The sequence below is a fragment of the Papio anubis genome, chromosome 6 (genome assembly GCF_008728515.1).
Source record: "Papio anubis isolate 15944 chromosome 6, Panubis1.0, whole genome shotgun sequence".
NCBI classification, from domain to species: domain Eukaryota; kingdom Metazoa; phylum Chordata; class Mammalia; order Primates; family Cercopithecidae; genus Papio; species Papio anubis.
In genome coordinates, this window is record NC_044981.1 from 126,563,233 (window position 1) to 126,581,277 (window position 18,045).

The 18,045-nt window shown below is 40.6% G+C and overlaps 1 protein-coding gene across 3 annotated transcripts in view; it reads right to left on the bottom strand.

Annotated features, from left to right (window-relative positions):
• Positions 1-11,629: 11,629 nt before the first annotated feature.
• The window catches only part of PDE7B (phosphodiesterase 7B), a 334,895-nt gene continuing 328,479 nt past the window's right edge, over positions 11,630-18,045 (bottom strand). For all 3 annotated transcript variants that reach the window (XM_003898137.5, XM_031667405.1, XM_003898136.5), the window contains one exon: positions 11,630-15,613. In XM_003898137.5, coding sequence (XP_003898186.1) covers positions 15,378-15,613 — 236 coding nt within the window. In that variant the 3' untranslated portion in view covers positions 11,630-15,377. The remainder of the gene's footprint in view (positions 15,614-18,045) is intronic.

Consider the following 18,045-nt stretch of genomic DNA (forward strand, 5'->3'; position numbering starts at 1 on the left):
TTTCTATGTCTTTAACTTTTCCTTATTATCTGCACAACTGCCTACATAAATATTTGAGTGTTATTTTTTTTTTTCAGTTTCTTGATGTTTCTGGGGATATTTTTCATCCTCAGAAACACTTCAACTATTGTCCCTTGGTCAGGAACAGTTCTTCTTCCCAGATTCCTCCCCTTGCCTCACTCTTCATTTGTATCTCGACTTAGGCATCCCTTCCTCTGGGAGGACTTCCTGAATTCTCCCACAACCTGTCATGGGTTAGCTTTCCCTTCTATGTGATCCCGCCTTCTCCTACTTCTCCCGTTATTTCACTAATTATTATTTGCTGATTATGAATTCTCCCTGGTTGCTCACTTTATTGTAAGCACAGAGAAGACAGTTATCATTGTATCCCCAACACCTAACACAAACTTGGTGCTTCATGTATATTTGTTGCACAAATGAATGAATGAATGAAAGTATTTGGGAAATCAATGATGAAATAGTGAAGAAGCTGAAATGTAGAACAAGAATCATACTGTCATCTCCAGATGGCTGATGCCATTGGGATTCTGAAGGGTGTTTGTTTTGTTTTGTTTTGTTTTCCTGAGCCAGGTCTGAATTAGTAAGGAAAGGATATGGAAGAGAGAAACAAAGATGTGTTTTGTTCCTCCTTTCATGAAACTTCTCCACATTTCCTCAGACTCTACCTGCAAATATGCAAAAACAACCACATCTCAAACCTGAAACACTATCTCAATGCTGTCATTAAGGTGAAATCTGAAAGATATCACACACACACACACAAATGCATGTAACACTGCTGAAGTCTGAATTGTCACTGGATTATCAATGTTGATTTCCTGGTTGTGATATTGTAATACAGTTATACAAGATATTACCATTGGGGAAAATTGGGTAAAGTGGGTGAAGAGTTCACAGGATCTTTCGATTTCTTTTTTCTTTTCTTTTTTGAGATAGGATCTCACTCTGTTGCCCCAGGCAAGAGTGCAGTGGTGTGAAACAGCTCCCTGCAGCCTCAACCTTTGGGCTCAAGTGATCCTCCCATCTCAGCCTCCCAAGTAGCTGGGAATCTAGGTGTGTGCCATTACACCCAGCTAATTAAAAAAAAAAAAAATTAGAGATGAGGTCTTGCTATGTTGCCCAGGCTGGTCTCAAACTCCTAGCCTCAAGTGATCCTCCTGCCTCAGCCTCCTAAAGTGTTGGGATTACAGGCATCAGCGGCTGCACCCAGCCTCTCTATTATTTCTTTTATTTTCATTTTGACCACTTACTCCCAAGTTCCAACTCTGTATTATTTCTTACAAGAACATTTAAATCTGCAATTATCTCCAAATAAAAAGTTAAAAAATTTTCTCCCATTCTGTAGGTTGCCTGTTCACTCTGATGGTAGTTTCTTTTGCTGTGCAGAAGCTCTTTAGTTTAATGAGATCCCATTTGTCAATTTTGGCTTTTGCTGCCGTTGCTTTTGGTGTTTTAGACGTGAAGTCTTTGCCCATGCCTATGTCCTGAATGGTACTACCTAGGTTTTCCTCTAGGGTTTTTATGGTATTAGGTCTAACATTTAAGTCTCTAATCCATCTTGAATTAATTTTCGTATAAGGAGTAAGGAAAGGATCCAGTTTCAGCTTTCTACTTATGGCTAGCCAATTTTCCCAGCACCATTTATTAAATAGGGAATCCTTTCCCCATTTCTTGTTTCTCTCAGGTTTGTCAAAGATCAGATGGCTGTAGATGTGTGGTATTATTTCTGAGGACTCTGTTCTGTTCCATTGGTCTATATCTCTGTTTCGGTACCAGTACCATGCTGTTTTGGTTACTGTAGCCTTGTAGTATAGTTTGAAGTCAGGTAGCGTGATGCCTCCAGCTTTGTTCTTTTGACTTAGGATTGTCTTGGAGATGTGGGCTCTTTTTTGGTTCCATATGAACTTTAAAGCAGTTTTTTCCAGTTCTGTGAAGAAACTCGTTGGTAGCTTGATGGGGATGGCATTGAATCTATAAATAACCTTGGGCAGTATGGCCATTTTCACGATATTGATTCTTCCTATCCATGAGCATGGTATGTTCTTCCATTTGTTTGTGTCCTCTTTTATTTCACTGAGCAGTGGTTTGTAGTTCTCCTTGAAGAGGTCCTTTACATCCCTTGTAAGTTGGATTCCTAGGCATTTTATTCTCTTTGAAGCAATTGTGAATGGAAGTTCATTCATGATTTGTAAGTTGGATTCCTAGGTATTTTATTCTCTTTGAAGCAATTGTGAATGGAAGTTCATTCATGATTTGTAAGTTGGATTCCTAGGTATTTTATTCTCTTTGAAGCAATTGTGAATGGAAGTTCATTCATGATTTGGCTCTCTGTTTGTCTGTTACTGGTGTATACGAATGCTTGTGATTTTTGCACATTAATTTTGTATCCTGAGACTTTGCTGAAGTTGCTTATCAGCTTAAGGAGATTTTGGGCTGAGACAATAGGATTTTCTAAATATACAATCATGTCATCTGCAAAGAGGGACAATTTGACTTCTTCTTTTCCTAACTGAATACCCTTGATTTCTTTCTCTTGCCTGATTGCCCTAGCCAGAACTTCCAACACTATGTTGAATAGGAGTGGTGAGAGAAGGCATTCCTGTCTTGTGCCAGTTTTCAAAGGGAATTTTTCCAGTTTTTGGCTATTCAGTATGATATTGGCTGTGGGTTTGTCATAAATAGCTCTTATTATTTTGAGATACGTTCCATCAATACCGAATTTATTGAGCGTTTTTAGCATGAAGGGCTGTTGAATTTTGTCAAAAGCCTTTTCTGCGTCTATTGAGATAATCATGTGGTTCTTGTCTTTGGTTCTGTTTATATGCTGGATTATGTTTATTGATTTGTGAATGTTGAACCAGCCTTGCATCCCAGGGAGGAAGCCCACTTGATCATGGTGGATAAGCTTTTTGATGTGCTGCTGAATCCGGTTTGCCAGTATTTTATTGAGGATTTTTGCATCGATGTTCATCAGGGATATTGGTCTAAAATTCTCTTTTTTTTGTTATGTCTCTGATAGGCTTTGGTATCAGGATGATGTTGGCCTCATAAAATGAGTTAGGGAGGATTCCCTCTTTTTCTACTGATTGGAATAGTTTCAGAAGGAATGGTACCAGCTCCTCCTTGTACCTCTAGTAGAATTCAGCTGTGAATCCATCTGGTCCTGGACTTTTTTTGGTTGGTAGTCTATTAATTGTTGCCTCAATTTCAGAGCCTGCTATAGGTCTATTCAGGGATTCAACTTCTTCCTGGTTTAGTCTTGGAAGAGTGTAAGTGTCCAGGAAGTTATCCATTTCTTCTAGATTTTCTAGTTTATTTGCGTAGAGGTGTTTATAGTATTCTCTGATGGTAGTTTGTATTTCTGTGGGGTCGGTGGTGATATCCCCTTTATCATTTTTTATTGCGTCTATTTGATTCTTCTCTCTTTTCTTCTTTATCAGTCTTGCTAGTGGTCTGTCAATTTTGTTGATCTTTTCAAAAAACCAACTCCTGGATTCATTGATTTTTTGGAGGGTTTTTTGTGTCTCTATCTCCTTCAGTTCTGCTCTGATCTTAGTTATTTCTTGCCTTCTGCTAGCTTTTGAATGCGTTTGCTCTTGCTTCTCTAGTTCTTTTAATTGTGATGTTAGAGTGTCAATTTTAGATCTTTCCTACTTTCTCTTGTGGGCATTTAGTGCTATAAATTTCCCTCTACACACTGCTTTAAATCTACTCATCTGACAAAGGGCTAATATCCAGAACCTACAAAGAACTCCAACAAATTTACAAGAAAAAAACAACCCCATCAAAAAGTGGGCAAAGGATATGAACAGACATTTCTCAAAAGAAGACATTCATACAGCCAACAGACACATGAAAAAATGCTCATCATCACTGGCCATCAGAGAAATTCAAATCAAAACCACAATGAGATACCATCTCACACCAGTTAGAATGGCAATCATTAAAAAGTCAGGAAACAACAAGTGCTGGAGAGGATGTGGAGAAATAGGAACACTTTTACACTGTTGGTGGGATTGTAAACTAGTTCAACCATTATGGAAAACAGTATGGCGATTCCTCAAGGATCTAGAACTAGATGTACCATATGACCCAGCCATCCCATTACTGGGTATATACCCAAAGGATTATAAATCATGCTGCTCTAAAGACACATGCACACGTATGTTTATTGCGGCACTATTCACAATAGCAAAGACTTGGAATCAACCCAAATGTCCATCAGTGACAGACTGGATTAAGAAAATGTGGCACATATATACCATGGAATACTATGCAGCCATAAAAAAGGATGAGTTTGTGTCCTTTGTAGGGACATGGATGCAGCTGGAAACCATCATTCTTAACAAACTATCACAAGAACAGAAAACCAAACACCGCATGTTCTCACTCATAGGTGGGAACTGAACAATGAGATCACTTGGACTCGGGAAGGGGAACATCACACACCGGGGCCTATCACGGGGAGGGGGGAGGGATTGCATTGGGAGTTATACCTGATGTAAATGACGTGTTGATGGGTGCTGACGAGTTGATGGGTGCAGCACAGCAACATGGCACAAGTATACATATGTAACAAACCTGCACGTTATGCACATGTACCCTAGAACTTAAAGTATAATAATAATAATAAATAAATAAATAAGAAAAAAAAAGTTAAAAAAAGAGAAAAGTCTGACAGATGCATATGGAGCGTGTGTGTGTTTACTAGGGATGGGCAGGAGGTAAAGCATTGGGTGGGTGAGTGAGGAGTGTCTAGGTGTCCTCAGCTGAATACTGCCCCTTATAGTTCGTGTCCATCCAGAACCTCAGAATATGACCTTACTTGGCAATAGAGTCTTTGCAGATGTAATTAGTTAAGATGAAGCCATATGGGATTAGGGTGGGCCCTAGTCCCTGGCTCGTGTCCATATAAGAAGGGAAAACAGACCCATGGGGATGAAGGCCTGTGAAGATGGAGGCAAAGTTTGGAGTTACGCTGCCACAACTCAAGGACCAGCACGGATTTCTGGTGACCTCTGGGAGCTAGAAGAGGGAAGGAAGGACTCTTCCCTGGTAGCTTCAGAGAGCTCAGAGACCTGCTGATACCTGGATTTTAGACTTCTCGCCTCCAGAACTGTGAGACAATACATTTTTGTGTTTGGAGTCACTCTGGTAATCTGTTAGGGCAGCTCTTGGAAACTCATACTCAGTGAGTAATTTTGATTCATCTTGGTTATTCTTCCTTAAATGCTTATTTTCCCTCACAGGATACAGAATCAATATAAGCTTACTCCTCTTGTCAGTTCTCCATGCCTCCTATCTTCGTTGACAGTCTCATTTGAGTTAGAATAAGAGTTGAGTCATCTCTTGCAGCAAACGGAACATAGATGGCACCACCATTGTTTCTGGCCAATGCCTGCTGTTCACAAGTGTCAATACAGCGCAAGGAACACACAACATCAGCTCTAATGCTCACTATAAATTGCAAACTAGGCAGTAATGCTGTTGTTTCTGAAATAAAATTAAGCCTCAGTGAACACTTCTTACAAGTCACCTGATTTATATGGAGAAAATTTGCCAATATACTTGACATCTGGTCAGAGCCTTTACCAATAATGTGTACAAAAATGTTTGTGTTCCTAGAACACTTAGCTCTGACTATTAAAAGAAGAAACAATGATGTCTAGTTAATTGCTTCTGGTTTGCTTGCTAGCCCAAATAAAACTTTATTGACATGTCACATACATTTTCGATATTCAAGTCAGGTTACCCACCTCCCTCCACAATCCTAGGCCTTTCTCAATGACACTTGTACATACCCCAACTCTCAGCAGGATGAGGTCCTGGCACACAGCCCTTGCACTGTGGCCTGCCCACCCTGTTGAAGGTTTTTCTCATCTCATCCTCCTCAGAGGCTGGCACTGGTGCTTGGGGGCTTCACAGTCTGTGCAGTGGCTAGACAATCACTGTGGGGATAGGGCCTGTGCCTGGCTGCCTGACATTTCTGCAGGTTGGTGGTGCGGCTGAACATTCACTAAATCATACTTAAGAACTGGAAACCTACTACTAAAAACACACGGAGGCTGGGCATGGTGGCTCTAGCCTGTAATCCCAGCACTTTGGGAGGCTGAGGAGGATGGATCACTTGAGGTCAAGAGTTTGAGACCAGCCTGGCTAACATGGCAAAACCTCGTCTCTACTAAAAATACAAAAATTAGCTGGGCATGGTGGCATGTGCCTGTAATCCTAATCCCAGCTACTCAGGAGGCTGAGGCATGAGAATGACTTGAACCCAGGAGGAGGAGGTTGCAGTAAGCCGGGATTGCACCACTGCACTCCAGCCTGGGCAACAGAGTGAGACTCGGTCTCAAACAACAAAAAAAGCCCACACTGTTGAGAGAAAAAAAATCTCAACCTTTCCATCAGAGTTTGAGATAAAGCTCCAGATGCCAAAAGGTATTTTTTGATAAGCTATTTCTAAAATAACACATTTTTTAATAACTAAAGTCAGTAGAGGCATCTCAGAAATATTTCAGAACATGTTACATAATGCAAGTATTGAAAGACCTATCAGAACTTTTTGTTGCCTCCATCTCAGTAAGGTTAATGCTTGAAAACTGATAATTGTAGAGTGTAATTCTCACTTATGCTATTCTATAACACTACAGGTCTTTTGTTTTCATGTAGAAGTTTTTCTTTTTTTTTTCAAGTGTGGACTGAGACAGATGTTTCTGAGAAAATGAATTCATTGAAATGTAAAGTCTGACTCTCCTGTTAAAAAAAGGCTCAAAGTAAATTATAGCAGTGGGAAGAAGGAAGAAATAAATAACCCCCAAAACTGATCGTACATTTTGGTCCATTAGGCTTACTTTGCTGACAACTTAAAAAATGCACATATAATTGCTTACTGGGAAGAAGAGTAGGAGTAGGTTATGTGTAATCTGAAGTACTTTTAACAAGGATAAAATAAAGAGACTCATCTGTCATTCCCTGTTCTTTTTTAAAGATGAGCACTGGGATTTGTCTCTGTCTTCTCTTGGATTGTGCATTACAACAGACTCATATTTGTCCCACAAAGGAAGCAATTTAGTGGTGTTTCTGTTGGTTTCTTTTCCAGTTGTATAGAGAAAAACCTAGAGATCTTTGGATATCAAGTCCTTCCGGGAAATTATTTCTACTGTCATCACTCAGAAGAGTATGCTCATAAACTGAGAGGAGAAAAACTCTTGTTTTCCTAAACTATGTTCTTGAAAACGCTAAAGGTCTACCAGATAGCAACTGTGGACCTGAAAAACACAGCATCTGCATTCAAATTATTGGGACGTTTATTGTTACAATTGGAGTTTACTTGTTTGGATTTAAATGTTAACATAATATTCTGATATGATTTCCAATTTGTCCATCAAAAATATGTTCTTTCATTCAATACGTATTTATTCAGTATCTCCTGTGCTACGCTATGGAGAATATTTTTTTTTGTTTGTTTTTTGAGACGAAGTTTTGCTCTGTCACCCAGGCTAGAATGCAGTGGTGTGACCTCAGCTCACTGCAACCTCTGCCTCCTGAGTTCAAGCGATTCTCCTGCCTCAGCCTCCCGAGTAGCTGGATTACAGGCGCCTGCCACCACGCCTGGCAAATTTTTGTATTTTTAGTAGAGATGGGGTTTCACCATCTTGGTCAGCCTGGTCTCGAACTCCTGACCTCATGATCTACCCCCCCACCCCCCCGCCCCGGCCTCCTGAAGTGTTGGGATTACAGGCGTGAGCCACTGCGCCCGGCCAAGAATAGTTTTTAAAGGGGTAGTTATCCCTGTTATCAAAGAGCTTACAAGTCAGGTTAAGAGGGCGATGAAGGGAGAAGATGATGGTTTTGCTAATACTTAGTGCTTTCTCTCTCAGGCATCATTCAAAGGGCTTTCCATACCTGAACTCTTTTAATCTTCAAAACCCTTATGAAATAGGTAATATTTTAATCACCATTTTACAGGTAAAGAAACTGAGGCACGGAAAGTTCGAAAACTGTCCCAAGGTCAGATACCTACTAAGTGGTAAAGTCAGGCCACAAACTCGGGCAAGTTAACCACCATGCCAAATTACACCTCAAATTGGGCAGAACACACACACACATACATCATTAATGATAACACAAAACAGCCCAAAATCACTAATGATAAAATGATAGATCATCCTGGGTTGGAATAGTTAAGGAAGATTTTGTGATATGAAATCAAAACTAGATCCAAACAGTGTCATCTGTATCACCTTGTTGAAGATGTCCATTAGCACTTGAGCATTCTGGGAAGCAGACAGGGGCAAAACCTATGCATTTAATCCATTGTTTCTCAAAATTCTTTGACTATGAAGCCATTTTTTCCCCAGAGAACACTTAATAAACATCTTTGAGCAAAACCTATGTAGTTAATCCATGTTTTCTCAAAATTCTTTGGCTACGAAGCCCCTTTTTTTTTTTTCAGGGAACACTTAACAAACATCTTTGGGCACACACATTTTTATGCAATTTGGAAAATGTTAGTTTAGAATTGAGTTTTACATTAAAATTTTGAGACAAAGTCTTGTCACCACTGGAGTGCAGTGGCACATAGATTACTGCAGCTTTGTACTCCTGGTCTCAAGCACTTCTCCCACCTCAGCCTCCCAAGTAGCTGGGACCACCGCTGTGCATGCCTGGCTAATTTTCTAAAATGTTTAGTAGAGATGGGGTCTGCCTATGTTGCCCAGGACCATCGATTTGTGGAGACTTCCCAGGAGTCCTCAGCCTCTATTGTCAGTGGCCAGAAAAGATCTGATGAAGAGGTGACAAGGGCAAGGGCTACCAGGAACCTTGATGGATAGGAATTGTAGGATTTGAGTGGACTTCATGGAAACTTGACAGGTTACCAAGTTTTGCTTATTTGACTAATCCTTCTGTCTAGCCAGGGTTGTATTCTTGTCAGCTCCAGGAAAGTCTTAGATTAACCAGACGGACTAGTTCTCTCTGGCTGACCTGAGGAATATTTACTTTAAAATCATAAGAAATAGTCCCTTATTTGTCCTTGGTCTTATCAGTGTATCCTTAGCACCTCTGGGTCACTGTCTTTTTTTCTTTAATCACTTTTTAAAATAGTTTTTTTTTGTCTGTAATACAAGGATTATTTTTATGACTGACCTGGCCACGTGTAGATATAATCACTCTCGGTCTCTGTTAATGGGTCTTGTTTTCATTTGCACAAAAATTGGCACAATCTACAGAAAGTGAAAGATGTATCCTAACTCCCACTTCGTAGATATTTTTTCCTTCAGTGATGTAGGAATTTACCTTTTTTGAGTACTCCCTTTTTGCTAGAAATTGTGCTATATATTTTATGTATGTTATTTGATTTCACCCTCATGACCACCCAGGAGGTTGATGTAACTATTTTATACATGAGGAGATGGAGACTCAGAGATTAAACAAATTGCCTAGGGTTAGGTAGTTAATGACAATGAGGGATTTAAATTCTGGTCTGACTCTAAAGCCCACATTTTTTTTTTTATTTTAAATTCTTACTTTTTGTAGAGACAGGAGTCTTGCTGTGTTGCTCAGGCTGGTCTTGAACTCTTGGCCTCAAGTGATCCTCCCACCTTCGCCTACCAAAGTGCTAAGATAGTGTAAGCCACTGTACCCAGTCCAAAGCCTACACTTTAATTTATGTATTAAAAAAAATTTTTTGTAGAGATGGGGTCTCACTATGTTGTCCAGGCTGGTCTCAAATTCCTGGACGTGAGCAATCCTCTTGCCTCAGCCTCCCAAGGTGCTAGAATTACAGATGCGAGCCACCGTGCCCTGACAATGCTTTAAAACCCTACTGCATTGCTTCCTTAAAAGGAAAGAAAATACTAAAGATTATATCAGCACTTTTAATATGAGAATTTGAATTTCAGGCAATGGAATCAATGATACATCATTGCTTAGGTGACTAAGACAAGCCAATCTTACATTTTCAAACCGTATCAGCTATAACTTAAACTTTTTTTTTCTAATAATCTCTCTGGCTTAATTAGAAGTTTGACTTCCTAACGTGAAACCACCAACTTTTACTATGTTTTCTCCCCTGTAAACTCTCCCCATTCTTTATGCGTGCAGGAATGGCTATTTGGCAAGTTGTCTGTAATTTAAGGGAGAACCTGTGTCTATTGAGCATCTGCCATGTACCAGAGAGCATGCTTGGTGCTTTTTATATGCAAACTCTTTTAATTGCCACAACAATACCATAACAAATATTGTCTTGAAATTATTATTGTTATTTTTTGAGATAGAGTCTTGCTTTGTCACCCAGGCTAGAGTGCAGTGGCACAAACTTGGCTCACTGCAACCTCTGCCTCCCAGGTTCAAGCGATCCTCCTGTCTCAGCCTCCTGAGTAGCTGGGATTACAGGAGCCCACCACTACGCCTGGCTAATTTTTGTATTTTTAGTAGAGACAGGGTTTCACCATCTTGGCCAAACTGATCTTGAACTCCTGACCCCATGATCCACCCCCCCCTACCTTGGCCTCCCAAAGTGCTGGCATTACAGACGTGAGCCACCACACCCAGCCATCTTGAAATAATTTTATAGCAGTTTTAGTAATTTCTCTCTAGTCAGAGGATAAGTTAATGACAGAACTAGGATTGGGATCCATTTCTGTGTTGGAAGTGTATCTGCTTTCTATTGTGTTGTATGCCAGAAGGGAGCTTTAGCTGCATTTGAGCAATCATAGGTGTTTCACGAATTCTCTAAGAAGTGTTCACTGGTAACACCAGTCTCTGGCACAAGTCTGAATACTCTTGGAGGTTCTGGGTCTTTTTAAATCCCAATATCTAGCACAACATCTGGCACATAGTAGATAATCAGCATTTCTTTAATTGAAATCTAACTGCTCATGTAGGCTTGGCCTATTTGACAGTGTTTCAGCTAGGTTCCCATGTACATTTGAAAGTCATGCCTGACCTTTACACGACTAGTGGGGCATCTCTTTTGATTTTAGCTTTGTGATATAGAGTATCCACAAATGAAAAAGTAGCTTTGCATTCAAACATGGAGAGTCATTAAGGAATCAGAGGGATTCTGAACACAGATATTAATCAAATGAATATGGGAGAATACATAAAGATACAAGAAAACATTGGAAACATTGGCAGTGCTCTTTTTCTCCTCTATTTCCAGGTGGCTTTAGAATACTCAGTTGTTCTGCTTGAACTGTTCCATTGTTCTTCATGGCCTGTAATCCTGAAATGTGAGACCATATTTTTCACAAATAATTCTTGCACTGAGTTGGCTATGTTTTTACAACTTAAAACATTGTACCTCATTCTCATTCATATATGAGGTTGACAAATATGAGTCAGAAAAATATCAGGACTCTGAGGAAATGGAAAGCTGAATGGTGGCCCTGTTTCCCTAACTTGGCACTAAGGAGCAAGTGATACCTTCATGCACATGGGCGTTTCTGTGCCCCCAAAGTGGAATGAGTCATGTGGACCATGTTTGCATCTGTGTTCTTTCCTTGAATGTTTCCTCTCCTGAGCAGTGGGTTCCTTTTATTGAATCTAATTCGTTGGCTGGTAACATGTTACCTGGTGAGAATTAGGATATTTTCGTCTTGTGATATTTTAAAGAAATTATCTTTATTTTTAATTGTTCATCTAGACATGCCAATGGCTACTTAGGCCACATTTTGAGCAAAACTCACAAGGTGTTTTTTTTTTTTTTTTTTTTTTTCCCCAAACCTCACATGTGTACACAAAATGACGCAATTTAAAGGATCTGTTTAAAAGAACAAAGCATGAGAAATACAGTGAGATACAAGCTCATAACCAAACCTAGATCAGTGAGCAGATCTGATTCAACATGAGAAAAGATTACAAAACAAGTCCTAGTTTTGTAGGAAGCACTAACTGAAGACAAAGTTGCAGGACACGCTGCAAGCCCCTTTGTGGGGAGCCATAAGCAGGGAGAAAGAGCCTGGTTTTTACTTAGCCTAGCAGGGAGTTACGGGTAGGTCAGGGTTTCATAAATAAGGTCCTGACAATTCATCACTGCTATCAAAAGGAAGAGCAGGTTTTGCCTATCAGGCCTGGCGGTGATACATATTCTCTCTCTGTGTCTTAATTTGATCTTAACTTTACTGCCAGCTTACTACACACAGTCCTTTGATTCCTTTCTTCTCAAGCAATGGAAGAATTAAACTTGGTGAGTCAACTATTGATGGTCCACGGACAAGGAGAACAAGATTGTAAAGAAAAAATCTGTGGATGATCCAATAGCTGTGTTTTTTGTTTTTGTTTTTTCTTTGAGACAGAGTCTAGCTCTGTCGCCAGGCTGGAGTACAGTGGCGCGATCTCGGATCACTACAACCTCCACCTCCCAGGTTCAAGTGATTCTCCTGCCCCAGCTTCCTGAGTAGCTGGGATTACAGGCACACACTGCCATGCCCAGCTAATTTTTGTATTTTAGTAGAGACAGGGTTTCACCATGTTGGTCAGAATGGTCTTGATCTCCTGACCTTGTGATTTGCCCACCTTGGTCTCCCAAAGTGCTGGGATTACAGGCGTGAGCCACCGTGCCCAGCCACTGTGTTTGAACTAGTAAATGGACTCCTATTGAAATATTGCAAGAGAACCACTAATAGGCAAGAAAAAAAAAGACATTTTCAGTCATTTTCTTTTTACCAACAAATGAGGAACTCAAGAACTCTCCAGTTGAATGAGGGAGGCAGCTGCATCCAGTTTATGCCTCATTTTACTTCAGATTTTTATTGTACTAGTGGCTACATCACGGGCTTACTCGTTGGATATTTGGTAGTTTTTTCTCTGTGAGCTCTTCTTCAAGACCTAATTGTAACGTAAACACTTTTGCCCTATCAACTGTGAACTACTAAGAACACCTGCAATCTCATTTATTTAAATTATTATATAATTATAATTTAAACAAAGCAATGTTTTAGTCCCAAGGCAGAAACCCTATTAGCTAAAATAGTGTCTTCTTTCTTACCTCTACTTTTCTTGTCCCCAGCAATTGCCTTCCTTGATTTGACCTCATATACATTAAAAATAGACTACTCAAAAGCCGTCTCTGTACCATCAAACCAAAGTAAGACAGGTTTGGAAACAGAAATACATCTGACATATTCACTTTTGGGGCCTCACCAAGCTGAGAACTGCAGAATACTAAAGTGATAAAGAAAAATATATCAGTTCATGGTTTTACAGAAAAAAAAAAATACAAAGCTAGTGTTAACTTTCCACAACCTTCCTTCTTACCCACATCAATAATTTCAACTTACCATCCACCTATTTCATAAGATCGTCACACTTTCTTTAGCACCACCTGACAGCCTCTCCTACTTTAATGAAAATATAATCAACTCTCCAAAGTTTCCCCTGAACCTTAATTCTGCAAGCCTCAGTCTCTCTATAGGAACTTATTACAGGCCAATCGGTATGTCATTTGTATGTTAGGAGAAAAATCTCTGAAACAGTTGCACTTAGGAAATGAGTGCTAGCTGTCATTCTGTCAGCACGAGGATCAGGTTGATAGTGGCAGGAACAATCATCTCCCACTACCACACTGTTTAAAAAGAAAGGGGCATCAACAATTTTCATCCAACATTAGTTATGCTGAAACTTCTAAAGAAAAGGTTCAATGCACAGCATTTAGCAGCCTAGAGAAGAATGCTGTAACAGATTTTATGGCCAAGTGTCTGCAGAAAAAATGGCAACGAAATTTCAAGGTGACACTCCAAGCTAGAGACATAATTAACTACAATGACCTGCCAGGAAGGTAAAGTCTGTTATAAAACTGAAATATTTTCTTTACTTAAATAATACGAACTTCAGCTAAACAGTTGGGTAGTTGTTCACATGAGATTAAGGAAAAAGAAAAGTCCAGTTACTATTGACACTAAAGAAATGCACACCAACCAAACACCAAAAGTACTTTGGTACTGTAGCCATAATAGACAAATGTGTGGCATGGGAGCAGGGAATTCCCTGATGGTTAGATGACAGGGTCATAGAAGGTTTTCGAGACCTGCTATGTCTCCTGTGAGGCTGACGCACCACCACGTTCTGTAACAAGAGTCACATAAACACAAGCTTAGCAGCTGGCTTGTTAAAACATCGCTGCGTTGAAAAGTGACTGCTTCAGGCTTGTTGAAGGGTCTCATTAATCTGAGGAAACGATGCTTGGTGCCATAGATTAAACACTATGGTCTCAAGCGGAATGCATGTGAAGTTTCCAAAATGTTTCCTCAAAGACTTTATTCAGTTTTGGTTTGTGACCTTAGCTGGAAAACATACAGATGGACACGGGAAGGCAGTTGAGAAAGACATCTATGAGGATTTAAGTCGGGCAGCTTTCAGAAGATGAAAGATGTTTAAAGTTAAGGCCTTTATCTGCAAACAATAGTATATTAATAAACTCTATACCATATTTACAAATGCATTCTCTTGTATTAAAACTAACAGTATTCTGTTCACAGTGCCATTGTTTATACAGGTAGCAATCCCATAATACTCATGTATTTTGGCATGGGAATCAGTAGCGTTTGGTATTTACAGAAAATGTACATGGGTGAATATAAACATGTCATGGAATCCATAAAAGACAGATTGGCTAATGGTGCAAAGGAATGAACTGTACAGCACCTTCCCTTCGGATTGGATAGGAAACATGGTTTCTTAAACTGAGAAGATGCCAAGTCTCTGCCCCAAAGTGGCATAATAAAGTCAATAGCAAAACAATGAACCCCCTGTTCAAGTTTGGGTACATTGAATGATCTTAGTCCAAAGTTGCAGATCCATTGTCTAGTGCATAAAATATAAAAGTTAAAAAGATTTATTATTTTTATATAATAATTATTATTAAAATAGAAGGTACTTTCTCTCACACTCTCATTTGTGCTCTTGCACTTAAAACCAATATCCTTGGCGTTGCAAATATGCTGGTGTTTCTGTCACGCAGATCAGCAGTCAGACGGCAAACGCTCAAACGCTCCAGACTTAGGAACTGCTGCCTGTTCCAGTGCGACCCGGGGCCATGGCGGACAGGGCAGGAGCACCTCCTTCCTCCTAGTCTTCTCCTGGAGCAGGGTGAGCCTGCCCGTGGGATCACCTCCCACATTACTGAATGGAGTTGCTCATTTCGGCAGCGAATGCTGAGGTGACAAATGGCTTCTGTACATTTGCGAAAAGGAGGGGAGGCAGGTAAGTGGGAGGAAGGTGGCGTTCCAAAGAGCCCCAGGACAACACCCAGAAACTGGCTGGGCTGCTGGGTGAGGGCCCCTCCGCGCTGCTTCTGCCCTCTGGGGTCCCTGCCGGAGGAAAGCATCCTCTCCGCGTCTGAGCTGGGCCGGCCTCTAGGGGCTGTCGCCTTCCCGCGCTGTCTGCTCCTCGCTCTCAGTCCCTTGACCTGCGTGGTCCTGATCGGGCCCGCTGCCACTGCTGCCCCTGCTTCTGTGCTGCCTGGGCAACAGGCTCTTCCACTGGGCCTTGTTGTGCGCGAGGTGACCCAGCATGTTCTCCGACAGTGCGCTGTTTCCCGTGAAATGGGCCCATTCCCGGAAGAGCGGCTCCACGATGTAGCTCATGAAACCTAGAACAGGCAAGGCCAGACTTAGCACCACGGGGCAGTGAAACCCGCTGCTTTCTCCCTCCCAAGCTTGACTGGGGACCCAACATGCCCGACTAATTTTTGTATCTTTAGTAGAGATGGGGTTTCCCCATGTTGGCCAGGTTGGTCTCGAACTCCTGACCCCAAGTGATCCACCCGTCCTGGGCTCCCAAAATGCTGGGATTACAGGCCTGAGCCACCACGCCCGGCCTTACTTAGGTTTTATTGTATTTCCTTGATGTGTAGCTGTGGGGAGAAATGGCAAATGTTTTCAGCCTAATAAAAATTTCCAGCTCCCGGGCCAGGAGGGCAAGCAAGACGATGGTGGCTACCCTCAGCCTAGGAGCATGAGATGTGTCACTTTGGGCTTGTCACTGAATGGCTTTGTGCCTCAGTTTCCTCATGTGTAAAAAGATGCTAAAGCGAATACTAAACTCACAGGGCTGTTATGACAATTAAATGACTTAATGTACGTACAATGCTTAGAAAACTCTTGGCACATAGTAAACTCCCAGTGAATACTGGCTATTATTTGCAGAGAGAGAAAGACGTATAAGTAAAAAATGTTTTTTAAAAAAAAGTCTCTGCCGGAGCTAAAGAAGGCAGGTGGGGAAGGGATGGAGAGGGCAAATGACACCAGAAAGGGACACCTCACAAATTTAGATCAGCTGAATAATTCATACCCTTACCCTGTGGGATATCTTTTTCAAGATGATCATTTTACAGTCCTGTCTTGCTTTCAGTTATGTTAAATAACTAAGTTTAAATAAAGTTCACTCATTTTCAATACAGATTTTTACTTGTATGAAAGTCCTGCTTTAATGACTAGATAAGATTGTTTGCTATGAGACTTCTTTGTTTGCATGTCTGTTCTCTTACATATTTAAGATTTGTTGCTTTCTAATCGTGTTTTGCTGCATTAATGTGCTTTTCATAATAAACATGGCTTGTTTATTGGAATCATCACAAACTTGGACTTATTTAGGTTTTATTGTATTTCCTTGATGTGTGGCTGTGAGGAGAAAGGCAAATGTTTTTCAGACTAACAAAAATTTCCAACAGCTAATCCTGTATGTTTACAGGCATGTGAATTACAAGGCTAGATTTGATTCTCTTTTTGTTGGACAAACGGCAGACACTTGGCCTTTGAGAATGCCATAGAGATGGAAGAGGGATGCAGCAATACACAGTGTTACTATACATGTCTGCATTGTCTCATCTTATGTGAAATATGATTTAAATATTGTGAGATCATTGTAGAGAACCTGAACTGGAGGGGGAAAGTTAAGCCAGTGACTTGATGTCTGTATTTGGAATTTTGGTAAGGTTGTATAGGCTGTCAGCAGATGAGGATTTCATGTTTTGCTTGCTGTTCTTGAATTTTCTTTACCTCCTCCACAATATCCATATTTAATTTCTAATATCATTCACCTTCAAAGAGATGAGATATTAGATATCTAAAGACAGTTTGCAAAATTCCACTATTCTCAAGTTCAAAGTGTGAGTATTTATCAAGTTTATCTCAGTATAAAAAAGTTACAAATCTAACATTTTAAAATCCCACTCTCAAAAAAAAAGAGAAGCTTCATTTTCTTCAGTGACCCTGGCATTATATTTACACTTTTCAGATACAAAGACTTCTTATGCTAGGTAGGAAAGTGATTTTAAAGCCTGAATAGACACCAAGAGGCAGTTTTTCAAATTAAGGAAGGCTTCCACATTATCAGATTTGGAAACCTGTTCCATCAGTGTGTTCTGCCAGCCTCTCTCTTCTCAAGGGATGAACTGACATTGCTGGGCTGTTGTCCTCCTGGAGGGATGGTGGGGTGGTAGGGGGTTGGGGGGAGGAAGGGGGAGTAGGGAGGAATGGTAGCCTCAGAGTAGACAAGGATTGAAGGAAAACCTCTCTCTTTAGCCTTCTATAGATTTCACCAATTAGAGATTCATTTGATTTAATACCTTTTTATTTTTTGTTTTAATCAATTTTTTAAGAGATGGGGTCTCACCCTGTCGCCCAGGCTGGAGTGCAGTGGTGTGATCATGGCTCACTGCAGCCTTTACCCCCTGGGCTCAGGTAATCCTCCTGCCTCAGCCTCCTGAGCAGCTGGGACTACAGGCACATGGCACCACACCCAGCTAATTTTATTTTTTTTGTATTTTTTGTAGATATGGGGTTTTGCCTTGTTGTCCAGGCTGGTTTTGAATTCCTGGCCTCAAGGGATTTACCCACCTCAGCCTCCCAAAGTGCTGGGATTACAGGCATGAGTCACCCCACCCGGCTAATACCTTCCTTTTAAAATGTAGAATTTGGTAGAGAGAGGGAAGCGTGGAGCTGGGGAGGAGATATTAAGCCCTAGTTCCATTTGAGTAGATATAAATTACTTAAAAAGAAAAATCAGATCTAAGCCTGAGAG